Below are 24,283 nucleotides of genomic sequence, written 5' to 3' on the forward strand. Positions count from 1 at the left end.
AAATGTGATAAGGATGCAACACAAAACGTTTGGTTGAGATGTTTGCTGCGCTTGGCGGTATTTTGACCGCTTTTGACAGATTTCGACCGTTTTTTGGCGGTTTTCAGCTATAGCGACAAAACGGTTAGAGATATTGTAAAAGTTAGGGTAAAAGAACACTCAAATAAGCATCATTCAATAGGATAAGGAAAGTCGTGTGATGTTCACACCAGATTTTTTACTTTCTATTACTACAGTTTAGCGGAGCTATACTAGTAATGAAAGTATTGCAATCGGTCCAAATTTTCAAAATCGGGAAATGGTTGGAAATATCCGTTTTGGGATCCCCTGATGTCAAAAAAGTGATTTTTAGCCCATGGTCTGTACGTATGTATGTATGTGTGTATGTATGTATGTATGTATGTATGTATGTACGTATGTATGTATGTACGTATGTGTGTACGTATGTATGTATGTACGTATGTGTGTACGTATGTATGTATGTACGTATGTGTGTACGTATGTATGTATGTACGTATGTGTGTACGTATGTATGTATGTACGTATGTGTGTACGTATGTATGTATGTACGTATGTGTGTACGTATGTATGTATGTACGTATGTGTGTACGTATGTATGTATGTACGTATGTGTGTACGTATGTATGTATGTACGTATGTGTGTACTACAGGTTTAAATGGGAAATTTTGAAAAGGTGGTATACAAAATATCTCAAGAACGGTTTGTCCTAGAGCGATGAAATTTGGTATGCTATCCCGGTATGGTCCAAGGACGCGACTGTAACAATTTGGTAAAAATCGGACAGTCACTCATCCAGATAACAACCAAAGTCAATGTTGCTTCAAACTTCGGACTTAGAAAAAATTTTCAAAAAAAAAATCAATTTTTTTCATACTTTATATGATTCCTTATCACACGGGGAGTATCTTAAGATAGGAAATTTTTGGTCGAAAATTGGCCGCCGTAGGCGATCGATTTTGGACTTTGGAAAAAAAGTTCAATTTTTGGACACTTTTTAATGATCCCTCATTACACGGGGAGTATTTTAAGGCAGGAAATTTTTGGTCGAAAATTGGCCGCCGTAGGCGGCTCAGGCTCGGGACTTAGAAAAATTTTCATTTTTTTTATATTTTTTTTTTTCAAATAGGTACGTATTCCGCAAATGTAATAGAAAGTCGTGTGATGTTCACTGTTCACACCAGATTTTTTTTTATTAAATTCAACTACCTACCTAATTCATGGTTAAAGCAGCTAATTGGAAACAATATTAAGTATTTGATATTTACTTTTTTTTCAGAACCTTTCTCAGAACTTTAAAAAAATCGCATGTTTCTTATACCTATGACGGACAAGGTAAAAAAATAATAAATCCAAATCTGGATTCGAACCAACCTTATAGACATCCAGTTGACCACAGAAGGCGTCGAACTTGTTGTACAAATTCTCCAGCATGCTAATCACCATGAATGGAGTGGCAGTGGAACAGATGGAGGTGAAGCCAACAATGTCGCTGAATAACATGGTCACGTGTTCATGAGTCTTGGCCTCTATACTTTCACCTGAAATATGGCCAGAAATGGGGACAAAGATATGAAAATAAGAGCCCAATGAGACCATTTCTCTTCAGCCCTATTTTATTATTGCAGGAATCATGTTTAATTAATTGTGTTAGTATTGCAGGAATTATTTTTCAATAATTGTGCTAATCAGGCATTCTTAAATGCTTGTCACAAATGTCATCCCCATATGCAATAAACATTTAATAAACTTTACTTCGTCTCGAGTCCTCAACTCACTAACCTCCACAAAAAATACCCTTATGCCTACAAAGTCCACAAATCTCACCACTACAACTTTTTCGTTATTATTTCACCGAAATTAACTGGAAAAAATGTAATTAAAAAGTTTTCGGAGCAATTTTTTCTTCTTCATTATTATTGTTGTTCTCAGTATGAATGACCACAAATCTCTATTTTAAATGTACCTCTACCTATGTATCTAATCAAATGAAACCCCTAACCAAAGGAAATACCTACACCTAACCAAATGAAACTCACCTAACCAAAGTCGTTTGGCAATATCCGGCGGGAATATCATATGGAGAAGACTGACGTTGGTTTCTCGCTCCTGGTCCACCGCCTGGTTTGCCTCCTCTATGGAACTCTTCAGCTTGTCCATACGCCTCCGTAAACCATCCTGAGAAATTAGAAAGCGTCGATTAAAGTTAGGGACTCTATTTTTAGGTACCTACTTGTTCAGAAGTCACATCAGTGGAAAATTGCTACAAAAAGGAACTGTCACAAGTGAGCAGTGATCAGTGTTATTATGGGGTTAGGTTAAACGCAAAATGGAGCTTTCACAATTTGAGCGACCAGGTGTTATAATAGGGTTAGGTACAAAAGGGAGATTTCTTTTTCATTGTCGTGGCTTCTAAATGATTACCATTTTTTATACTGTCAGCTTGGACCCTGGACTAGATAGCTCCATTGAAATAGATTTGAAAATAAATAAAGTCACATTCGTTAATTATATTTTTTTACATTAGTTTATTAGTTAATTTTCACATCGGTTGATAAATTGAATTAACACATGCCTTTTTCCATGTTTGCATTTCACGTCAGGCTTTCTGTTCATTGGTTAATCTTCCTTTTAGGTACATGTTATTATTTTGTAATACCCAGTGTCACCAGTGTGTAGTACTTACACAATGCATGCTTTTACGTTCTGGCACTATTCCAGGCACACATCATAATGCCAATGGAATACACTCGTAATTACACATAATGAACACGGAACATTCTCACTAAGTACTTTGCAAATGTAACGTTGCTGTTTCTGGACTAATTCGAGCATTTTCTCATTTAGAGCTCGTGGTAATCCTCTCCAAACAAAAACATTACAGGCGGTCAAATTATACTCAATTATAGACGGGGCCCTAGTGTGATCTTTGTTATGGCTGCCAAAACAGGAGAGGGAGAGAGAGAGAGGAGAGAGAGAGAGAGAGAGAGAGAGAGAGAGAGAGAGAGAGAGAGAAAGAGACAGAGACAGAGAGAAAGCACCTAATTAGACGAACGGTGTGGATTGAAAAATTGAGAGAGATAATGGAGAAGGAAAACAAATAGCTTTAGGCCACACAGAGGGAGAGAAAAAAGGGAGGGAGGAAGAGAGAAATGAGAAAAAGAAAAAAGAGTGTTATATATAGAAGTGTAAAAGTAATGGAGGTGGAGGGATATAACGTTCCCAGTTCCAATATTGGAGAGATGGGACATACTGGAATATGGGACGAGAATGGGAGGGAAAGGAAATAGGTGACGGTACAAAGCTTCAATTTACCTATTAATCTCTTTACTCACGCATCCTTCCATTAATTTCTTCCCTCGCCCTCTTCCTACATTCGTCAAATCCTCTTTCCTCTACATATCGGATAATTCTTCCCCTTCCTATTCTCTCTCTCTCTCTTTCTCTCCAATTTATCAACACCATTCATTATTCCAGATCTCATATTTTTTTTTAATACATTCCTTTTTTTGTTACCTCTTCCAACTCTTATCCCTAGTAATTGCTAGCTGGTTTTTCCTTTGATATACCTTCTCACAAGGCTCTACCACTTTCTCTCGCTCTCTTCTCACACCTATCACCTCCTCCTATGACTTAATTTATTCCAGATCTGACCTATTTCTTTCATAGGTACATACATTCCCTTCTCAATTATAGCACTCATCTCCAATGGTTTCTGGGTAGTTTTCTTTCCCTGTCTTCTAGCACTACTCTCCCATTTATGCCAATGCTATACCATTAATGGCATTGCTATCTCAGATCATCTTGTATTTAATCATTCATCCCCTTCTTCCTAGCTTTCTACGTCTTTGAGTAGCTCTGTGTAAATTGCTGTTAACCCGTCAGTGTATTATGAATTTATGTGTTTTGCCATTGTCACCTCTCATTATAACGCTATCTTCACTAATCCAGACCTTCAGCCATATCCTCAATCCAGTATTTGAGTATTACATCCTCAAGAGAGATGTCATCCTTGCTTCCATTAGAATATCATTTCCATTACTTCGGTCCAATCTTCTTGTCTATAATTATCTCCTTACTTCCCTTTGTCACATGATATCCTCCTGTTCTTCCTAAAAGGGATCATCCATATCTCCATCACATCCATCCCAATTTCCTTCTCTCCCATCTTCTTTCTCACCTCTCCTTCCACCTGCTGTAACATCTTAACTATTCCTTTATCTTCCTTCCCCTTCTCTTTTCCACCTCCTCCTCCTCCTTCTTCTTCTTCTACTCCTCCTCCTTCTCCTCCTCTTCCCTTTTCTATATCATCCACAGCTCGTTCTCGTATTTCTCCTGTCTTCTCTTCCTTCTCACTTCTTCTTTTTTCTACCCCCCTTTGTCTTATCAGCTCTTTCTTATTTCTCATTTTCCTCTTCTACCTTTTCTTCCTCCTCTCCCTTGTTTTCCTTATTCTCTTTTCCTTCATCCTTTCCCTTGTTCCCTTCTCATTTCTCTTTTTCTTCCTTTTCTTCTTAATTTTCCTCTCCTTCTTTTCTTCTTTCTTCTATTCCATTTCCTCCTTTTTCTCCCCCTTTCCACTGTCCCCTACTTCTTATTTCTCACCCATCTCCTTCCTTCTTTATTTAGTTGTCTTTGAGTTGATCGAAAATAATTTTCTTCCTTCAGCTTGTTTTAATTTGTGCATAATAGACTTCATCCGTTTGATCACACCCAAGCTGTGGCACCTCCGTTGTATTATTGGAAAATGCTGAATTCAATCAGTGTGGTGTGAGAAAGAAATTTTCATTTCATTAAGCAAAACAAAATGGCGGCTCGGGTGAGAAATTTAAAAAGGATTGGTAAGTAGGATTCAGGAAAGAGAAAAATCGAACAAATTTCTTGTTCAGATTAAATTTTGTAAACACATAAAGGTGAGTCCATACATAGTCAATTGACGGTCGATCGATCATCGATATGTGTGAACACACCTCATAAAGGGGAAGCATGGATCTTTGTCTACTATGTATCTTTGTTTGTATCTCCAAATTTACCTCATTGTTGGGAAAAAATAGTAGATATTTATACATAGATAGAGAGAAAAAAAAATACGAGTTTGAGTCCTTGAAAAATGACAAAGGACATCAGCAGAATCATCAGTCCGACGTCTATACAATAAAATAGAGAGATCCGTCTTTTGGTTATCTTGTAAGCTTCTGAGATGTGTTCATTTAATAAATCAGCAAGTTAATTTTTTTTTTGTCTCAGCAAGAGCCGTGTTTCAAACTCAAAACCGACTATTCCAATTTCAATTTCAAATTTTCTTTTCAAGCTTTTCTTTTGAACTTTTGTGGGACAGAAAACTCTTCAATTGGTGAGTGTATTCTAGCTTCAACTCCCTGGCTGAATATATTTGAACAGATATACTTAAGTAATATAGCATTTTCTCATGGGATGATCGATGCAAATACAAACTTAAAGGTAACACCAGTCACCTTCTACTGCACATTTTGATTACTAGAAAATCAAAAACCTTGAAATATAGAATTTGTGAAAAGAAAAAATTGAGTGACTTTTAGGCCAAGAGTTCAAGATTTTGAGGTAACCAAATGTATTGTATATTATGAACCCTATGATATAGTTATGTATGAACTGTAGGCTTTTCACTTTTCATTCTGAAAAATTTAAGTCCCCATGGACAAGATAGCATGAATTTCACTCTTAAAAAAGAAAGAAGAAGGAGAAGAAGAAGAAGTAAGGAGAAGAAGAAGAAGAAGAAGAAGAAGAAGAAGAAGAAGAAGAAGAAAGAGAAAGAAGAAGATCTGAACGACTTCGTAGCAGTTTTTCATCTTCGCGTGACGGTTCCATTGTTCCGAGTTCAAAAGGAAAGACATAACTCAATGACTTCAAGAGTTACAGTATCTTTCAGTTCCATAAAAAAAAGTCTTTAAAAATAAATAAAAGACTTTTAACTTCGTCGAGGAATAATTTCAGACTTTCATTCAATTTTGTAAACAAAGGCGAGCGGACAAAGAAGGGAGGCCATAGCTGTTGACTTTTGCCGTAGCTTTTTCACTGTTTCTAGATCAACATTTCAACAAGTGTCTGCAAGATGCTTGAATTAAAATTGAAAATGAAAGACACTTGTGAATTCGCTCAAGCAATTCGAAAATGCTACTGAAAGGGAGAAAAGTCCAGGTTGTTTACTTATACCTACGACCTACATACCTACCTACAATACCAAACAAAAGGTTCAAGTTCAAAGAGAGTAATAGATCGACTTACTTTCTTCATTCCTACATAACTTCCTATCCTTCATACCAAAGATTCCTTCCCAGGTTATCTTTTGTTACTATTACCAGCTTTGTTTTAGGTAGCCTCAGATGAATCCCATTTACAAAATTAAGAGGTAGAGGTATTTGTTTGTTATGCATAGGTATTCCAGTTCAAAAGTCATTTTCTGAGCAGCCATTACTTTTCAGCTTAGCCATCCGTCTTTTTACTCAACCTCTTCTAGACTTTACCAGAGCTAACTCTAACATTAAGAAAAAAAAAAAAAAAAATAATAATAATAAAAAAAATAGGTGCTCGTATTTAATTTTCCTTTGGGGGTGGGCTGCTTGTTCAGGCCTTTTTTTCTCCTAAATGTAGTGATATACTCAAAGTATTAGCCTATAATTTGGAGCATCCACCCCCCCCCCCATAAAAGCCACTATTCGGATTCACCTCTAACTATTTTATTGACCAAACCGGGGCAAATGGACCCCCCTGCGGATGGCCCTGGACTTTACCCCATCTTCTTCCTAATCGTCCTATTCTATATCATCTTATCGTTAGAGGCATCTTTTTTCTCCTAACGAGGCACCTGAGGGCCTTTTCGTAATTTTTAGACAGCTTTGTGTTTGTGTATGTTTTTTTTTCCTTCCGCTTTTTTAGCTTTTCTTTTTTGTGTTTTCCTTTTTGGCTTTTGCTTCCTCTTGGTTGCTCCTTTTTCTTTTGAATGATTTCGGAAACAAAGTGAAAATACACTTGAAGCGCACTACAAGAGCGTAAAAATGGGTAAAAGGATTAATGAATAAACTTAATGAATCTACAGTTACGTAGTTCATTATCCTTAATTTACCTTTTTTTTATAAGCAATAAGTCCCCTCTGGAAACACTCAGTAAAACTTAATTTACCTACATACGTATACATGCATAATATTAACACGTTATGCTTTAGTCTTAGGGGAATAAATTGTTAATGCTCTTGTTGTTATGCTACATAGGTATTTCTATTCTATTTTTGTATGCTGTTTCTATCTTGTTATGATAGTATTTCTACACTCTCCCTTCCATAGAAATTTCCTCGAATTCCCTAAACAGATTATTTCCATTTCTCTCGCTCCCACACTCCTTATGCTTCCATCTTATCTCCTCACAAATTTCTTCCTTAATTTTTTTCTCCGAATTTTATTTTTCCAGAGTCACTCTGCTTTTCTTCCTCTCTCTCATATTTTCTCTCTCCCTCCTTTCTCCCATGTTTTCTCTCCCTTTTAAGATTTCTACCCACCTCTGTCTTTTTATTCTCATTGTCTCCCTCCTCCGTCTCTCCTTCCCACCTCTGCTTTCTCTTCTTCTCCTCCTTCTTCTTCATTTTCCTCGCCCTCCCTTTTGAAAACAGTTGCACATTCATTCTTCATTCTCATGCCATGTGTTTTCATTTATCTCTCTCCACCCCTTTGTTCTCTTGCTTTCTCCACTCTCTATCCTTACTAAACTTACTTTCTCCATGTTTATTTATGTTGTTTTTTTTCTCATGTTTGTTTCTGCACGCTAATACTTCTGGTGAAAGCTTCAGATTACTGATGAGAGAGACAGGGAGAGAGAGAGAGAGGGAGAGAGAGGGAGGAACAGGGAAAGAGCGAGAGAGAGAGAGAGAGAGAGAGAGAAGGATGATATTATGTAAGCTTCAAAATGCACTTTAGATTATTTTTTTTATTTTTTCAATGGAAAAAATGTTACCTACATTTAAATCTCATTTTACAGACAGTATCAAAAATAAGTTAAATATTATTTTTCTGATGATTTTTTTTTTTCACTAAACTTGTAGAATTTTCTCGCAATTGACCCTAATCTCTCTCTCTCTCTCTCTCTCTCTCTCTCTCTCTCTCTCTACAAGCTTTTTTTTTCTCAGAATAGGTACTCTTTTTTCAGAATAGGTACCAGATGACATGACAGCGGTTCATATTTCCACCTACAGACAAAAGCTATTCAATACACAAGAGGTAAAGACAGCAAAATGGAAAGCAGAAAAAGCTGTTAAGAGTCAGAGAGAGTAAAGCAAGAAATAACGTGATGAATTGTAAAGGTAATAACATTTTCTGAAGAAAAAAAGAGGAGATATGAAAAATGTTCAAGGAGACAAGACAAAAATTCGAAAGATAAGGGATAAGACAAAATACGTTTGGAACAATGAGGAAAAGGAGATAATAGAGAACGGGATAATGAAGGGGGAGAAAATGGGAAATCAAGGAGGAGAAACGTAGAGGGGAGAGAAAATGGAGAGTGATATTTCAAAACTGTGGAGACAAACCAATCATTTTAAACGGTTGTGCAGCAGAAAGTCAATGAAGAAGAACACACCAGATTGCCAGATTACCTATTGGGAAACATTTTTTATCTCAGAGCAAAATGAAATGTATCCTAACAAAAACTATGTTCTTGGTGTCGATTTAAACACAGATGTTACCCATGCCTCCCCTAGTAAACAGCGTGGATTTAAACCTAGCCGAGGCATAGAATTTAATCCTCTCAGATTGTTTGAGAATTTTACCACAGTAATAGCATTGGCCTACTGCTGGGGTAAAGGAACTCTAATGAACTCTAGTCCTATTCGAATTCGAACAGTATAAAACTAAGTATGTAACTAGGTATACTAAGCACTATATAATTTAGCTGAAACCGTTCTAAGTTTGCTGAAACTGTTCAACCCTGTATAATGTATCATATTCTTGATTGTATACAGACAACAATACATTCCTTGATAACAACGTATGGTAGGTAGAACATAGGTTGAAGTGTCCCTTCTCTTCCTACTCCCTCTTCCTTCTTTTTCTACTGCCTCTTCCTTCTCCCTCTTTCCTAAACTCCTCTTCCTTTTCTTCTTCCCTACCTTAACCCTTTTCATCCCCTTTCTCCTGTTTCATTGTTTACTCGCTCCCATTCCTTCCCCTTTCTTCCTTCGTATAATATACATAAACTACTATTTATAGATCATGTAAAGTTGTATAATGCCATGTCGATGTAGCTCTTCATACAGGGTGACTTAGAGACAAAAATTATTGTTCCGTAGGTTCTCGTGTTGAGGGCAAAATGAGGGGGATATAGGGTGTAGCAAAAGGAAGTGTACGCAACAATCATCTTTAACCTTATCTTACATTTTGTCTGGATAATTTAGGGGTTAAGGAGCAGAACTATACCTTCTTTGTAATCTCTTTCCCCTTCTGTCTCCCTCCCTCCTACTTTCCCCATCTCTCTCTCCCCCCCCCTCTCTCTCGTTATCTCATGAACTCTCTAATGCATTTTCCTCGGTTTGTAAAAAAAAAAAAAAAAACTAGGTATGAGGCCGATTGTTGTAAAGGTTAGCGTTGGAGATAAAACCAGCAAAGGTTAACAAGAAAGAAAAGAGGTCGAAAGAAGGAGGAAGACAATTTTAACAGCGAGAACAAAATATCATCAAAATGATTGCTAGGATAGCATTGTCTTTTCCCCCCGAGGGAGATAAGCTAGGACCAGAGAGAAGGAGATTAGAAAAAATAGAGGGGGAAAGAGAAAAAGAGGAAAAAGGAGTGGAATAGAAGGAGGGAAAGGAGAGACACTAGGACCGAGGAGAGACAAAAGGGGAGAAGGAGATCAGAAAGAAAAGAAATAAAGGAGAGAAAAGAGAGGAGAAAAAGAGGGAAACTAAAATAAGGGAGAGAGCATAGAGGAGAAAAAGAGGGAGGGAAAGGAGGAAATTAGGAAACAAAGAGGGGAAGGAGAGAAGGAAATAGAGTGGAGGCTAGGTTAGGTGGGTAGGATAAGGAGAGGATGGAAAATATTATCGAATTTCCCTCAGGATTTTTGTTAGGACGGGCAGGACTTGGAGAACTAATAAAACACCGTTTTTTATGGGTACATTGCATAAAATCGATTTCGGATAAACCTTAGTGATGTAGCTCTGTGATTAGCGCGCTGTACCTTCTTCGGACTTGGAGGTTGGTGATTCAAATCTAGGTCACGTCATAAAATTTAGCTTTATGTATTAACTTGGGGAATAATATTTTTAACAATTCATGCTTAGCACAAGGTACAATTAAGATTCCTTTATTCGATTTCGGATAAAGGAAGTCGTGTCGTGATAGGTAATATTTTCACTACATTTTTTCTGTTGTCACGTAACTAAGGCAAACTTGATGAACAAGAAAACTAATTCCTAAATACGGTGATAATAATTAATCGCAGAGAAGACGTTGAAACTTGAAACCCAGTTCTATAAAAATATCAAGTTCTTCCTCATACTTATTATACAAGGTGTTCAAAAACCAAACCAAGTCCAAGTGATCATTTACCATACCTAAGAAAGAAGTTCTAATTAAGAAAGCAACATCATATCCTTAAGTGATCTTCATTATACATTTATCCTAATTTCGATTATTTTTATCTACATTATCCATTATTATTATAGTGCCTAACTACAGTGAGTAAAGGTAAAAAATCAATTTTATTTGACATCCGAAAATTTCTTTCTCTTAATCCTGTATTGACAAAATACGAACTTTGAAACACCCTGTATGCACAAAAAAACTTCGTGAAAGTTTTTCATGTGTGTTAACACAGCGGAAGCTTAATAATTCCTTTCCTGGAAGTTAAAGGAAGATCGTGCTCGCACTAAAATCCTGCTGGAGGTGGCGGAAGAGAAAGAAGAAGAGGAGGAGGAGGAGGAGGAAGAGGAAGAGAAAGTGGAGATGGAAAAAAGGAAGAGGAGAAGGAGGAAAGAGAGAAGTTGTTGTGTAATTAATGGTTCAAACCTGTACGCCAAAACATGCCATGTAGGTATAGGGGTTTAGGAGAAAAGTTCAAAGTTTGAAATAGAAAATGCCTTCATGCCTACCTACATAGGTAGGTAGAACCCATATTACCTACAAATTTCATCCCCCTTCCGATGACCTAAAAGGTTCATTATCCCAAAAGCTACTTGAGCCTAAGATGCCTGTCCATTTTCCGGCTTTAGAGCTGTTAGCTAACCTTACATTCGAGATTTTTTTTAGGTTAAAAAGAATAAACTGTAAGTCTGATATCTCCACCAATTTTCTCTTTCGTTGCACATTGCATAATCAAATAATTACACGGCATTCATACAAATTATAAAATTGTGTTATATAAATCTTCAATTAAATAATTAACGAGTAATGATTTAACGAACCAAATAATTTATCATTAATTTATTGACGTTTTATTAATTTCCATAAACTTACCAACCGTAGTGATGTTTGGTGTAATTCTTCTGTGACTTTGTTGGTATGAGTCCAAGTCAAGTCATAAACTTTATCGATGTAAATATTTTAGGTGAGAAATTGAAATGTTCCTTTCTTAATTTTTTTTCTTTTGTTCCGCTTTTCCTCCTGCAGAAATTAAATTTTAATAATTTACTTAATCAAACATAATGTTATTTTAATTATTTAAGCATAAATTTAATGCCCTCTGGCACGTCACGTGCCTACGTCTCGTCTTTGGAATTTTCCCTCATTCTTTCTTTGTAGATTCTTCTGGAGATTTAAAAACGGTTTTCGCTCGTCAAACATTTTTTTTTCTCCAAATCTAGTGGGTACCTATGAATAAATAAAATTTAATTTTCATAAAATTATACCAAGAAAAGAAAAACAAAGAGTAGATACCTTGTCAAGATAAGATTGAGGATGAGGAAATAGGGAGAGGAGAGAAGAAGACTCCATCATCTCTTGTAAATAAGTAGGGTACCTTGGGGGAACAGACTTTTTGCACAAGATGCACGAAAAACACAAACTGGAGGAAAAGTAAATTATGTTTTATGCGAGTAACTTATAATAAGTTAGTATAATATAAAGTTATAATAAGTAATAGACTTTTTAATGAAGGGCAATAGGAGATAAGGCGTAACAATACCAACTAGGTATGCTTAACGTATACTTGTACAGGTATACTGAAAAAACACTGTCCGAAGACATCCTACACCAAAGGCAAGTGCTCTGGAGTTAGTATGGTGCATATTTATCATTGGGTACAAAATGAGTCATTATTTTGTACCCACATGTGCACCTAGATAATTCTTATAGATCAATGATTATTTGGTCTAATAAAATATCATGTACAAGGAAGATCTAGATCTGCCTGCTTGCGCTTTCTCTGAAAAAATTGACCATCCACTTTTTGCCTGTTTGCCCCAACTTGCTCTAATAAAATTTTCATAATTTGGAAATTTTCTTTCAAAAGCGCTTTCTTTTCTTAGTTTTTATAAAAGATGTGTTGAAATTTTTTACATCACAAATTTAATTAGTCGGAAAAATCCTTAATTGAATAAATTCAAGTGCCAATTATAATTTTCACGCTAAAGGGTGTGAATTAGATTGGTATTACGAAAAAGAAATACAATTAATGTTAAATTTGTCTTTCAGAGGGGGTTTTCCCTTAATTTTAATACTTTGTTATTTTTAAAAAATTTATATCAAACTGAAAAGAATAATAATTCGAAGGGAAGTAATTTTCAGAAACAAATGCAAATTTAAAAAGTATATGGATATTATGGGTACCTATTTAAAGCAATTTTATTTCATGCAGAATTTCTTAAATAATTCATTAATTGATTTTTCGAGATCCAAAATCTAAAGATCTTTTGTCTGAGATTAAAATTTGTTACAACTATTAGGTAATATGCAACCAGGCAGGAGACGGGTATAATCTAAGGAACAATGAAATGGGGGTAGGTATACTAGATGTAGCGTTATGCATTATGGGATAACTTTAGTATAACTTGAACAAATTTATCTTTATTTATTTCTCTCTCTCTATCTAAATATGTAATCGTATATATCTTTGTGCCATGAATTGTAATTATTATCATAATTTCCCTTTGACATTTGTAATGTCTGCTAGAAAAAAGAGGGGAAAGGGAGAGAGAGAGAGAGAGAGAGAGAGAGAGAGAGAGAAAGAGGGAGAGAGGCAGCAAAACTAGAAAATGTAAACTTTGGTGTCGCTTTTTTATTTATTTTCAAAACGTTTTTCTGTAGTTGTAAAGTTTTTTCTTTCTTTCTTTCTGCTCTTCTTCTTCTTCTTCTTCTTCTCTCTCTCCCTCTCTCTCTTTCTCTAATATTATTTATCAATGTCACACTGGCAAAATGTTCATATTCTCATTAGTGAACTTTGTCAATTATGTCACGTCTCTCTTTCTCTCTCTCTTCCTTCCTTTCTCTCCCTTCTCTTTTTATCTTTCCCTCTCTCCGTTTTTATCTTCCTCTATCTCTTTCTTACCCTCCTACTGTATTCTCCCTCTCATTCTCCAATACTTTCTCTCTATTGTTTCTCCTCTCCATATTTTCGAAATCCTCTCTCTTCTTCTCTCCCTCTGTTTCCCTCTTTCCCATTCTCTCACTCTGCTTTCTCACTAATTTATTTCTAATGCACATTTTTTCCACCTTCGTCCTCTCTCTTTTTGTCTCTTTTATTTTGTCCCTCTCCCTTATTTTCTCTCCGCCTTTCTGTTTGCTTTTATCCCTCCATTATTGTTTTAAAGGGTTTAATTTTCACTCACGAGGTCTTAGAGGCTAATGCCCGGGGCATTTATTGCATTAAATAAATGATCCTTTTTTCCCATCTCCCTTTTCCCTGTGACGAAATGAACTGCGTTCTATTGGTAGATATAGGTGGCGATAGCACTTTTAACACACCTTTTCCCAAATGATCACTGCAATTGAGCAAAGTCGTGCGTGGTTAGTAACCGGACGGGTCACTATCTAGGCAATTGAAAAAAAAAAACAACAATTCTTTCTTCTTCTTCTTCTTCTTCTTCTTCTTCTTCTTCTTCTTCTTCTTATTTTACTGCACCTTATCCCACTCTTATCTGGGGTTTTAGGAGCCCGGAAAAGCCAGGTTCACACGATTTTCCCTGATTAACTGCAGTGATTAATTGTGAACTGGCACATTCAACGTTCTTTCAATCACTGCTGCAGTGCTGCCTCTGCTCAACTTTAAAACGGGCACAAACAGTTACGTCTGTGCCAGCTTATGTTTTCAGGTAAAAATTGGCCACTCACCTGTGCCCGTGCCTGTTCTCCGACCAGGATCACATCCCGGGTTGCATCATGCAGGGGGATGTCTGATATGAAAAGACCACGTGACGTCAGATTGTCCAGGGCGTCCAGAAATGGGGAGGCCACGAACAGTAGGGACTCGGATTCGGGACAGTACACCATTTGACCTTTGAACTCCAGACCCTGTGGAAAGAGAATAGGAGAAAGTAGAGCAGGATCCCTTATTCTGGAAAAGACCTATGGGTAAACGATTCCCATGTTATGCATTAGATGTGCTAATATTTATTGCAGGGCGTATCCAGTGTTTCGTCGAGGGGGGTGTCTGATACGGCGCTGCCCTAAATAGCGGAACTTTGGTCCGAAATAACGAGCAACCATGACAAAAACGATGGAGATAAAACTGTTGAGATGTAGACGAGAAGTACATAAGTTTTAAATAATATACCTTATTTCAATAAAGTCTGAAAGCATTATTGTGGAAAGAAAACCAGAAAAAACTCCACCAATAAACTCGTCTGAACTTTTATCAATTCCTTCTCTTTTAAATCTTCTGCCTCCTTCGTCTACCTTTTCTACTGCTCCTATTCCGTCTATTTCCTTAGTGACATGATATGCAGACAGAGAAATGTTAGATGCATTGTTGTCATGTTGTTCAATGTTATTTGCTCTATCATTTTCTCTTTTATCATTTCCCATTTCCAACCTTCTTTCCCCACATGTCCTTTCTATCCTTTTGTGTGTCTGTTACAATCTCGTTTGGATTTTTTTATATGTTTTATCAGTCTGTTATTCTCCTTTTGCCTCGTGTAGGTATAATCGCTCCCAATGTATTGTCATTTTATTCTTTGCTTGTACAACATATTAGGGTTGTGTTTTTTGCATGACCTGTGGGGCTCAGGGACATAGGGAATTCCGGTGAAGGTAATATTTTTCGAGACCTATTGATACCGTATAGTAGCGCTATTGTACTTTTTTACTTTCTATTTTTCCTTCTTGAGAAGGGAAAATTGTGATATTAAAAGGGAGTTGTAAATGGTACAAGATTACAAAAAATACCAAATATTTTTTTCTTCTTAAATATTATTTTTTGAATATTATTTTTTGATAAAAAAACATCTCATCTGTTTTCTCATTTTATCAAAGTTCATCAAAAATTCAAAATTGGCATGGGAGTTAAAAGGCAAAAAAGCGGAAAATTGGAAACGGTCTCGTTTTTTCTACTGCGGGAAATCTAATAATTGAAAATAGAGCATTCTTATTGGTTTGTTTTCGTCGTAAACATGAAATGCTGACCACAGCGCTTTTCCTAGAAAACTACTATAAAAACTAGGTCGATGGTATTCAATTTCAATGTTTTTCTGCAATAGTGTGTGTAGGTAGGTAAGCAATAAAGATACTGAAACATGATGTGGCAGAACAGCGAAAATTGAAAATATCATATTTTCAGGGGGGGGGGGGGGAAAGAAGAAAAAAGAAGAAGAAAAAGAAGGAAAAAACGAATTGAATTTGACCTACAAGATAACCAAGGTCTGAAAATAAATGTAAATCTACTTTAGATTTTTAGAATTATTCAAAACGTGGTGTGGGTGGGTATACAAGGTTTTTATACCAAAAATTTCACCCGGAGTACCAAAATTTTCCTACCAGTTTCCATCTGCCAATATTGAAACTTTGTTACACCCGTATTTACATTGGGGAAACCTCGCTCCCCTTGATAGGATAGGTATGAATAATCCCACCTCTGTGTGAATTCCCTGGAAATCTCGTTAGAACATGATGTGCTCCAAATAATCACACATGTTATCCCATAACCTAGTTATTACGAGACGAGACGAGAGTACTCGTAAGCATGGATTTTGCGTTTACTACACATGGATGTAGAATTAATAAGATCAAAGGTTGTGTGGCCACACGCGACACGTTTCATATAGCTTGCCTCTAGACAGCACAATTGTTAAGCGCTCGCCTGCGGTAATCAGAAGGGCGTGAGTTCAAGCCTAGCCGAGATATGAAATTGTATTAACAATATTGTTCGGGAATTTGCCCAGAATAATAGTGATAGTCTACTACTGGGGTTAAGGGACTCTTTAGTACAATTCGAGAAGTGATAATAAGTACTTCTTGATGCCTTCTTCTTCTTCTTCCTTCTTCTTCCGCTCCTCCTCCCCTTTCGTCTCCTTCCTCTCCACTTTCTCCTCCTCGTTATTCTTGAATATAATAATACTAATAAATAGCACAATTAATTTCAGTTCAAGGTCTTTAGCCGAATCAAGGTCAAGGTCTTTAGAATATAATAGAAGAGAATATACCTTGTTTATACTACCAGCATAGGTCTGAAAAGTCCCTTTACTCTCGCAGTCTAAACAAGGTCTTATATATTTGATTGGTATAATAGAAGAGAATATACCTTGTTTATACTACCAGCATAGGTCTGAAAAGTCCCTTTACTCTCGCAGTCTAAACAAGGTCTTATATATTTGATTGGTAATAACATTACATTTTATGGAACAATTAGCCTTTTATGGAACATTTTATGGAATACAGGAACCTTTAGCCAAGGTTAAGGTCTTAAATTCAGCCGAAGGCAACTTACCTCCACTGGCGAGTTTTGCAGGGACTGGGGGAGTCTTATTGCTATGACGAACGGGGAGTTGACTCGTTTCAGAATGCTGCTGAAAGTGACTGTGAGGAGATTAGGTCGACGGATTTCGAAGTAGTTGTTGACGGAGGAGCCTGCAACAGAGAAGGGTCAGTATTTCAGTATGGAGGTCAAATTGGGGTCAAATTTGGACAATAATGGATCAAAGTGGGATACCTAATAATATAACATAGAGTCAAACAGGTGAGGAGTAAAAAAAAAAGAAGAAGAAGAAGAAGAAGAAGAAGAAGAAGAAGAAGAAAAAAAAGAAAATGGGGATCAAAGAACTCTAGGGAACATGAAGTTACAAGTAAAATGGGCAAAAAGTTGCCCTATTTTGAATTGAACATGGGTTGCCTGTGTCTAGATTAAAAACAGGTCAAACCGAAGATCTATTCCATAAAACGTCTCTCTTTCCCTCTCACTTCTTATTTCTTCTCATCTTATTTATTTACCTCCTTTTCCATTCTTTCTCCTTCTTTCCTCTCTCCATCTCTAGCTAGTGTGGTTAACAAGTGTTCGAAAGTGTTTTAAAAGGGTGTGGGGAGAATTATGTGAGTGGTAGACGAGGAGGAGGAGGAGGAGGAGAGAGAGAGAGAGAGAGAGAGAGAGAGAGAGAGAGAGAGAGAGAGAGAGAGAGAGAGAAGGAGGAGGAGTTTGAAACCATGTGGTTCCAAAGTTAATCTTCCTCTCTCTCAAATGTATGCAGAAATTGGCTGGGATTTTCAGCAAAAGCACTCCTTAGCCACCTTGTAACCTCTTTGAAACCCGTATTTTATCTACCTATGTACAAAGTCTTATACCTATACCTACCTATTGTATACTCTTCTAGGATTTTAAATTTCTGTGGTTCTTTTTCAAAACGAATTCCTGAGGAATTGTGAGGCTTTTGCTTTTACCCTTCTTCTCCTTCTCCTCCTCCTACTGTTTAGCCATTCTGTTCTCTCCTCTGCCTCTTCCTTTCTAATCTTTTTTGATTTCTCTCTCCTCCTCTGTTCCGTTTTCGTTCATTGGATGAGGAAGAAAATTTTCCAATCATGTCAACGTTTGATAAATCCCTTAAATCTGAAGGAAGGGATATATAGGCACAAAGGCACATCCACCAATTTTCGAAGTAGTTATTCGAAAGCAAGCTCTGATACCCAGGATTAACTTTCCTATCTGATTCAGGATTAACTTTTTGCTGTTTATGATAATAGGGGTTAAGCCACTTTGACGCATTATGTTAAATATAGCATTAGTGTCTACAAAGTTATCTGTAAAGGTAATAATTTTCGTGCTACAATAAATATGTCCTCTCTGCATGTCTTAAAATGTCCTCAATGTTTTTTTAAACAGGTAATAATCCTGATTTTCTAATCTAATCTCATTCCTTATTCTCAAGTTCCTCATTATTCTCTGTTTGATAGAAAATATTTTCTCTTCTCAATTACCAAGGAAGCAAGCAAGTTTCAAATAATTATTATTCAAGAGTTATTTCTCGTTTTCATCACATCATTAATGTACAATCTTCGCTCCTGAAGCACAGGAAAAGTATACAAAATCAATTATTTTGGCACTAACTTTCAACTTTTCTTTCTCAAACTTTCCTTAATTAGCTTTGGGAAACTTGTCAGTTTCTTAAACATACTTTCAATGCCAGGGGCAGAGAGAAAAACACCGGTACATGCAGAAATGAACTTTTCCCCTTCTTTTGCATTTTGCAAATAACTTTCCCCCTGATCATGGCCCCTGTTTTTATCACAGTACAATTATTATTACCTTTCTAACTTTTAATACCAAGAAAACTATAATTGAAACAGTAACTACCTATGTATACTAGAAAAATATGTGCTTGCTTGCACTCTGAAAAGTGATTCCTGGGAAAACTTGAAGAATTCGGAAATTCTAGTTTATCAGATTTCTGTCCGTTCTTTTTTGTCATAATTCATATTTCGTCTCCTCCGTTCAGATATGTGCAACACCATTGAAAGACATCTGAATTTTTTATGGACGCGTAACTAGAAACAGAATATACCTACCTACCTACCTACCCTGATTACAGAATTGACAGCCACCCTAATGGAAACTAGTCAGAGGGTCCAAAGAGAAAAAAATCGAGTTTGAAAAGGTGAATGAGTTGAGGGTGTACGTAATTATTAACATACTGACTGCAAAGGGGGGAAAAATGCCATCCGAAAGCAATTACCTTTACTTCCTGAATCCATTACCGACCATCTGACCAATCAAGGAAAGCTGTCCTCGCTATCAACCATCAAAATGGACCTTGTTATCTCTAATTGAAATTGAAAAGGAAGTCTTGTCACTTCACTCCTTACCTTTTTTCTCTTGATATAAATAATTAAAGAATTGGACTTTTTTTGGTAAAACCAGACCGCACTAGAAAAAAGTATCTTTTAGGAAGGAGGAAGGAAAGAGATTATTTTCAAATATTTACAGGCATTAGGCGGTGAAATTTTTTGCAGAGAGCTGAGATACAAATCAGAAGCGTATAGATACTAGATAGCAACCTGAGTGCAAATCAGATTTGTTTGTTTGGCAAATCTATCTATGGAAATTTGGAAAATATTATACAAATATGAATCCGTTTGCATTGAAATCAATTTTGAACTTGGTTCAAGATGATGTGATGGTGTCGGTTTTAAATTACCTCTGGACGGTATTTGTGGTGGATCTCATTTCTTTCCACCACAAATACACCACTAACATTTCTACTTAAGACTGAAATATTTTTCAGGTAAGAAGCCCGAACCAAGCACCCCAGAGGTTTGGAAAAAAAAAGGAAGAAACATTTTCGAATTTCCTAGGTACTCCCAAAACCCCCGTAAGATTGCCCCTTCTCCTTCCTGGTATAGTTGTTAAAAAAGGGTTCTTGAAGTACATTATACGTTCGATGTAATACAGACTTACATCAGGTAAATTCTACGGTGGAAAATACCGTATCTCTACATTACTCTAAAAGAGAGTAAGCTCCTTACGAAAGTACAACTTTACTGGTAATACCCTATCCCTCTACAGTTTACTGCTATACACCAATCTACAGTGAAAATTACGCATATTAAGGTCTGCACAATTCTGGACTTAACATGTACCTATTTCATGTTCTTTTTTTACTGCTGCATAAAGTGCCCTGGTGTTTTGACCGTGTAAAATATAGCAGGATATTCACGCCAGGTTGACTATGTTACTCATTAACTAATTAGTTAACTGAATTGGAACATGTTACCGTTCCACCTGAGGCACCTTTGGCGTTGGAAAAACACGAAGAAATTAGTAGAAATGCGCTAGGAAAAAAAAAGCGAAAAAGTTACGGATTTTCCGGAAAATATGTGTACCTAGACTTGTATGCGTGTAAAATGTTAAATACTCGTATGTAGGTATGTAAACTAGTTGGTGTAATGCAAAGTTTTTTGTCCAACCATGCATATACTCGACATCGACAGATCGCTCACAGTAATCAAGCGCTCACCTGGTTCACCAGGTCGCGGGTTCAAACCCCAGACAAGGCATGGTATACTGGAGCACAAAAAGGTTGTACACTGATGGAGTCAGCGTAGGGGACCATTCAGTCTTTTCGAGCTGTAGGAATGAGCACTATTATTCCTTAATGTACCTCGATGCTCGATGGGATGCAAGAAACAAGAGAATATTTTTCTTAAAAGTTAAAAAAAGATACCTAAATAAAAAAAAATAAAAAAATAAAAAATAAAAATAAAACATTAAGAGAAGCAGAAAAGGAAAACACACTTCTTATTCAATTGTGTATTAATAAACAGAAATTCATGGATGTAAGGAAATATAATACCACCCCGCATTACTGCGAGGTATACGTATAAAATGGTGTTCTTGGCACGGATTTTGTATTTTTATTTCGCCTCAAAAGTTGAGCTAATGTAATTTGAATAACAATTATTTTTTCTCGACATTCAAACTTTTTTGGCACCAACTGGCATACCGATTTGTAGAGTAGGTTCTTGAGCAGTAATTTAAGATGGCAAAGTAAGTTAAGTATAGGTACCTACTAGAACAGTAATGCTGAGAGCAGAAAAAGTGTCTCCATTTAGATACTACCTAAAATTTGGCGTGGAAGGACACAAATATTTTGAAAACGTTGAACTTTTTTTTTTGCTCTCAAAAGTCAAGTTCCAAGATACACCAACACCATACAAAAGTGTTTGATATATTCCGAATCATTTACATAAATTCCTAGATGGAAAATGTGTCAGGGACCTTTCCAGATGGTTATTTTTGGGACAGTGTATAAAGATTACCATGAAAAATGAACATAAGTACATAACTATGGATGGGTAACACAAACAATCATGTACCTGCCTTTGTGCTCATTTACATGTTTCAAAATATTGTATTCCGTACTGTATTCTAAACGTCCCTAATATCCATTCAGTCGACAATAATAACTTTGGAACACGAATTGGAAGCAATTGGGGAGCCATTATTTTGATACTGCCTCAATTACAATATTGGAAAATATGAGAAGCGAAGCAAACTGGTGTTTAGACTGCACAATCCTTACTCCAATAACCCGGGATTTGGAATTCATTCACAGAAGTGAGGGGGGACTAATGGATTTGGTAGCTTAAAAAAAGTCATATCTAGCCACATAGCGAAAGAGAGGGAGGGGAGGGAGAGAGGGAAAGGGGAGAGAGAACTTTACAGAAAGTGTCCCGAAAGGTAGAGCAAAAATAAAACTGGGCCTGAAAAAGGAAAGGGTTCAAATCTGGAAGAGCTTGATAAGACACAAGAACTTTGTCTTTTGACATCGGTATCTTATTTTGAGAAGGTCGGACTTTCGGGTTTGCCCAGCAGAGAGCAAAGTTAGACATGGGTAAAATTTAAATATCTCCACGTCAGCTTGTCTCCTTGATGAGGGAGAGAGAGAGCAAGATGTAATATAAATGAGAGTGTGAGTAGGACTGTGGGATAGACAGGAAAAGGTAGTGTATAATATGTCTCTGGAGACGTATAATTCAAACACCTCATCCTTCCCTTCTCCTCCTTTCCTCTTATCTCTTCCTTTATCCTCAGTTCTGTCTTTATTCAAACCGCACTCCAATATTTTCACCGTTCCTACATTAGAGTGCCAGGTGTGCTTCTAATCTGTGACAGTTTATTAATGACCAAGGACCCTGTCCTGACTCAACAAGGCTAATTACCTATCTTTTCTCAACTTGAATAAAATTATCCCATCTTCTCAGCTCAACTCGACTGAAATTAACCTGTCTTCTTCACCCAATGAAATTAATAATCTGCTACCTTTTACACTCACTTGTGGTCTACTAATATGTAAAAATACACGGTATTTAAATTATGTCTAATTTATTTTCTACTCCTGAAAAAGGAAACAGAAACCTACCTTCTTATTTACGGTCTGTTTCAATTTATTCTTCACACCCAAACTCTTAAACAAAATAAAGGAATTTCGCCCCAGTTTTTCCTCTCTTTCCACTCCCACTCAGAATCTCTTTAGAATAAAATCAATCAAAAAACGCATCTACCCACTTCCAGATTGAGTGATAAAAAAACACATTTAAAAGTCTAAATTATTTCTCTTCTGACACATTCCAGGCAAAGAAAGAACCTATTTAGAATATACCTATAATAGGTAACCTATTCAATGGAAGAATTTTTCTCTCCAACGCAGAATTTTTTCAAGGCACTTTTCATTTTCCTTCAATCATAGCGTTGCGTTGTATGGATAGATGGAGGTACATAAAAAGGTAGAAACTCACAAAAAATCGAGAAACTTACTTATCTAGAGCCTCATCTGTAGCTTATTATTGGTACTACGGAACTACGGTTACACGGTTCCATTTTCAGCAAAAGTTGAAGTTTTTTCATCCCTGACGAATCGGGCAATTGAACATTAGCCTACCTACTTGAAAGTTGTAAGATAATTTATATAACGGGGTATTGAGGCTCTGAAGCTGGTCGACTCCGTCGATTGACATCGGCTGAAACCGTACACTGCCTCGACATCTCGACAACATAGATTCACCTCTTCACTTCGCCCATTGACGGTCCATCGACGGCGTCGACTATGTGTAGTATGTGTGGACACAGCTTAAGAGCCTTACCACCGCAAACCCAAAACAAAACTATATGTAGAACAAAATTATATCAATAAAGAGCTGCTCTATTAATCTGTTAGTATAATGGAACAACTTGTTCTAAGTCTAAATAAAGCACTACTTATACTCACCCAAATGCTTGAGACATCGTCCAAAGAGCCGCATGTAGCCAGCTCCAAGTTGTACCAGCTCTAGCTTCCGGTCCACGATGAAATGCCAAGGAAATGCCTTGCAGAAGCTGGCCACGCCGATTTTGAGATCCAGAACCGACTGGGAAGAGGGATTGGACATGCTTCGTCTAGTGTCGATTTCAGGGGAGGAAATGTCGATGGTGTATCTGAAACCGACAGGGAGATTTCTGCTTGAAGAACTTGAAAGGTACCAGTGACCGAAAGAAGTGAGATTACCTTTTTTACTCTATGATTTTTATTTAGTAATTTTAGGAAAAGATGTGTAATTTCACGAAAATTCTGAAAATTGTGCCAACTTGTTGCGTCCATTTCAAGTTCACTTAAGGGATTCTGGTCTCAAACCCACCCTAAAATTTCTTTATCTTATCCTGCCCTACATTGCCCTTGTAGAAACTAGAAAGATGTTGCAGTCATTTGAGAAAGTTCATTTTATTTAAATGTACTACTAGTAGTTGTAACCCGACCTTTTTCTCTATGATGATGTGTTCAAGGGGCAATTTTCTCAGAGAAGCATTCAAAACTTTCTCTGAGGGGTTCCTTCTTCTTTTGTTTAACGTACTTATTGTTTTTCTCGCTAAGTTTTGCAAAGTTTAAACAAGAAGTGTTTTATAACGTAAGAATAAATAAATATTATTATTCCTGTTTTAATGAAAGAAAAACTCAATGTGCAACCCCCGCTGGGTTCATAAATTATTTCCCTAGAATAAAATGTAGGCTTCCTTTGTAGGGAGTATAATGTCTTGTAATAATGTACCTATTACTGGTATAATAACGTTCTTATGAAAATATTATGGTAATATGGTACACATGATGCTATGCATGGTTATATTATGTATCCTTTTATATCCCTAGCTATAGCTGTGTTATCATGTGAACATACAGCAATGTAATCACATGCAATTGAGCCTACAGAGTTTGATTTGAACGCGTATCGTCTTCAGATATCTGATCTAATGAAACCCTTCCATTAAGGTTGGCTACAGACGATATTTTATTAATTTTATTTGACACAAAGGTCTGACATGCAAGACGAAGCTTATAATATAGCCTCCCTAAATAAC

At 36.6% G+C, this 24,283-nt stretch overlaps 1 protein-coding gene across 1 annotated transcript in view; it reads right to left on the bottom strand.

Annotated features, from left to right (window-relative positions):
* Positions 1-24,283, bottom strand: part of LOC103506302 (head-specific guanylate cyclase) — a 164,946-nt gene that overhangs the window by 7,676 nt on the left and 132,987 nt on the right. The window contains exons 6-10 of the mRNA XM_017442885.2: positions 23,163-23,368; positions 16,898-17,037; positions 14,308-14,487; positions 2,059-2,197; positions 1,394-1,560 (exon numbers count right to left, since the gene is read on the bottom strand). Of these exons, the coding sequence (XP_017298374.2) occupies positions 1,394-1,560; positions 2,059-2,197; positions 14,308-14,487; positions 16,898-17,037; positions 23,163-23,322 (786 nt within the window). The 5' untranslated portion in view covers positions 23,323-23,368. The remainder of the gene's footprint in view (positions 1-1,393; positions 1,561-2,058; positions 2,198-14,307; positions 14,488-16,897; positions 17,038-23,162; positions 23,369-24,283) is intronic.

The sequence above is a fragment of the Diaphorina citri genome, unplaced genomic scaffold (assembly GCF_000475195.1).
Source record: "Diaphorina citri unplaced genomic scaffold, Diaci psyllid genome assembly version 1.1 scaffold11, whole genome shotgun sequence".
NCBI classification, from domain to species: domain Eukaryota; kingdom Metazoa; phylum Arthropoda; class Insecta; order Hemiptera; family Psyllidae; genus Diaphorina; species Diaphorina citri.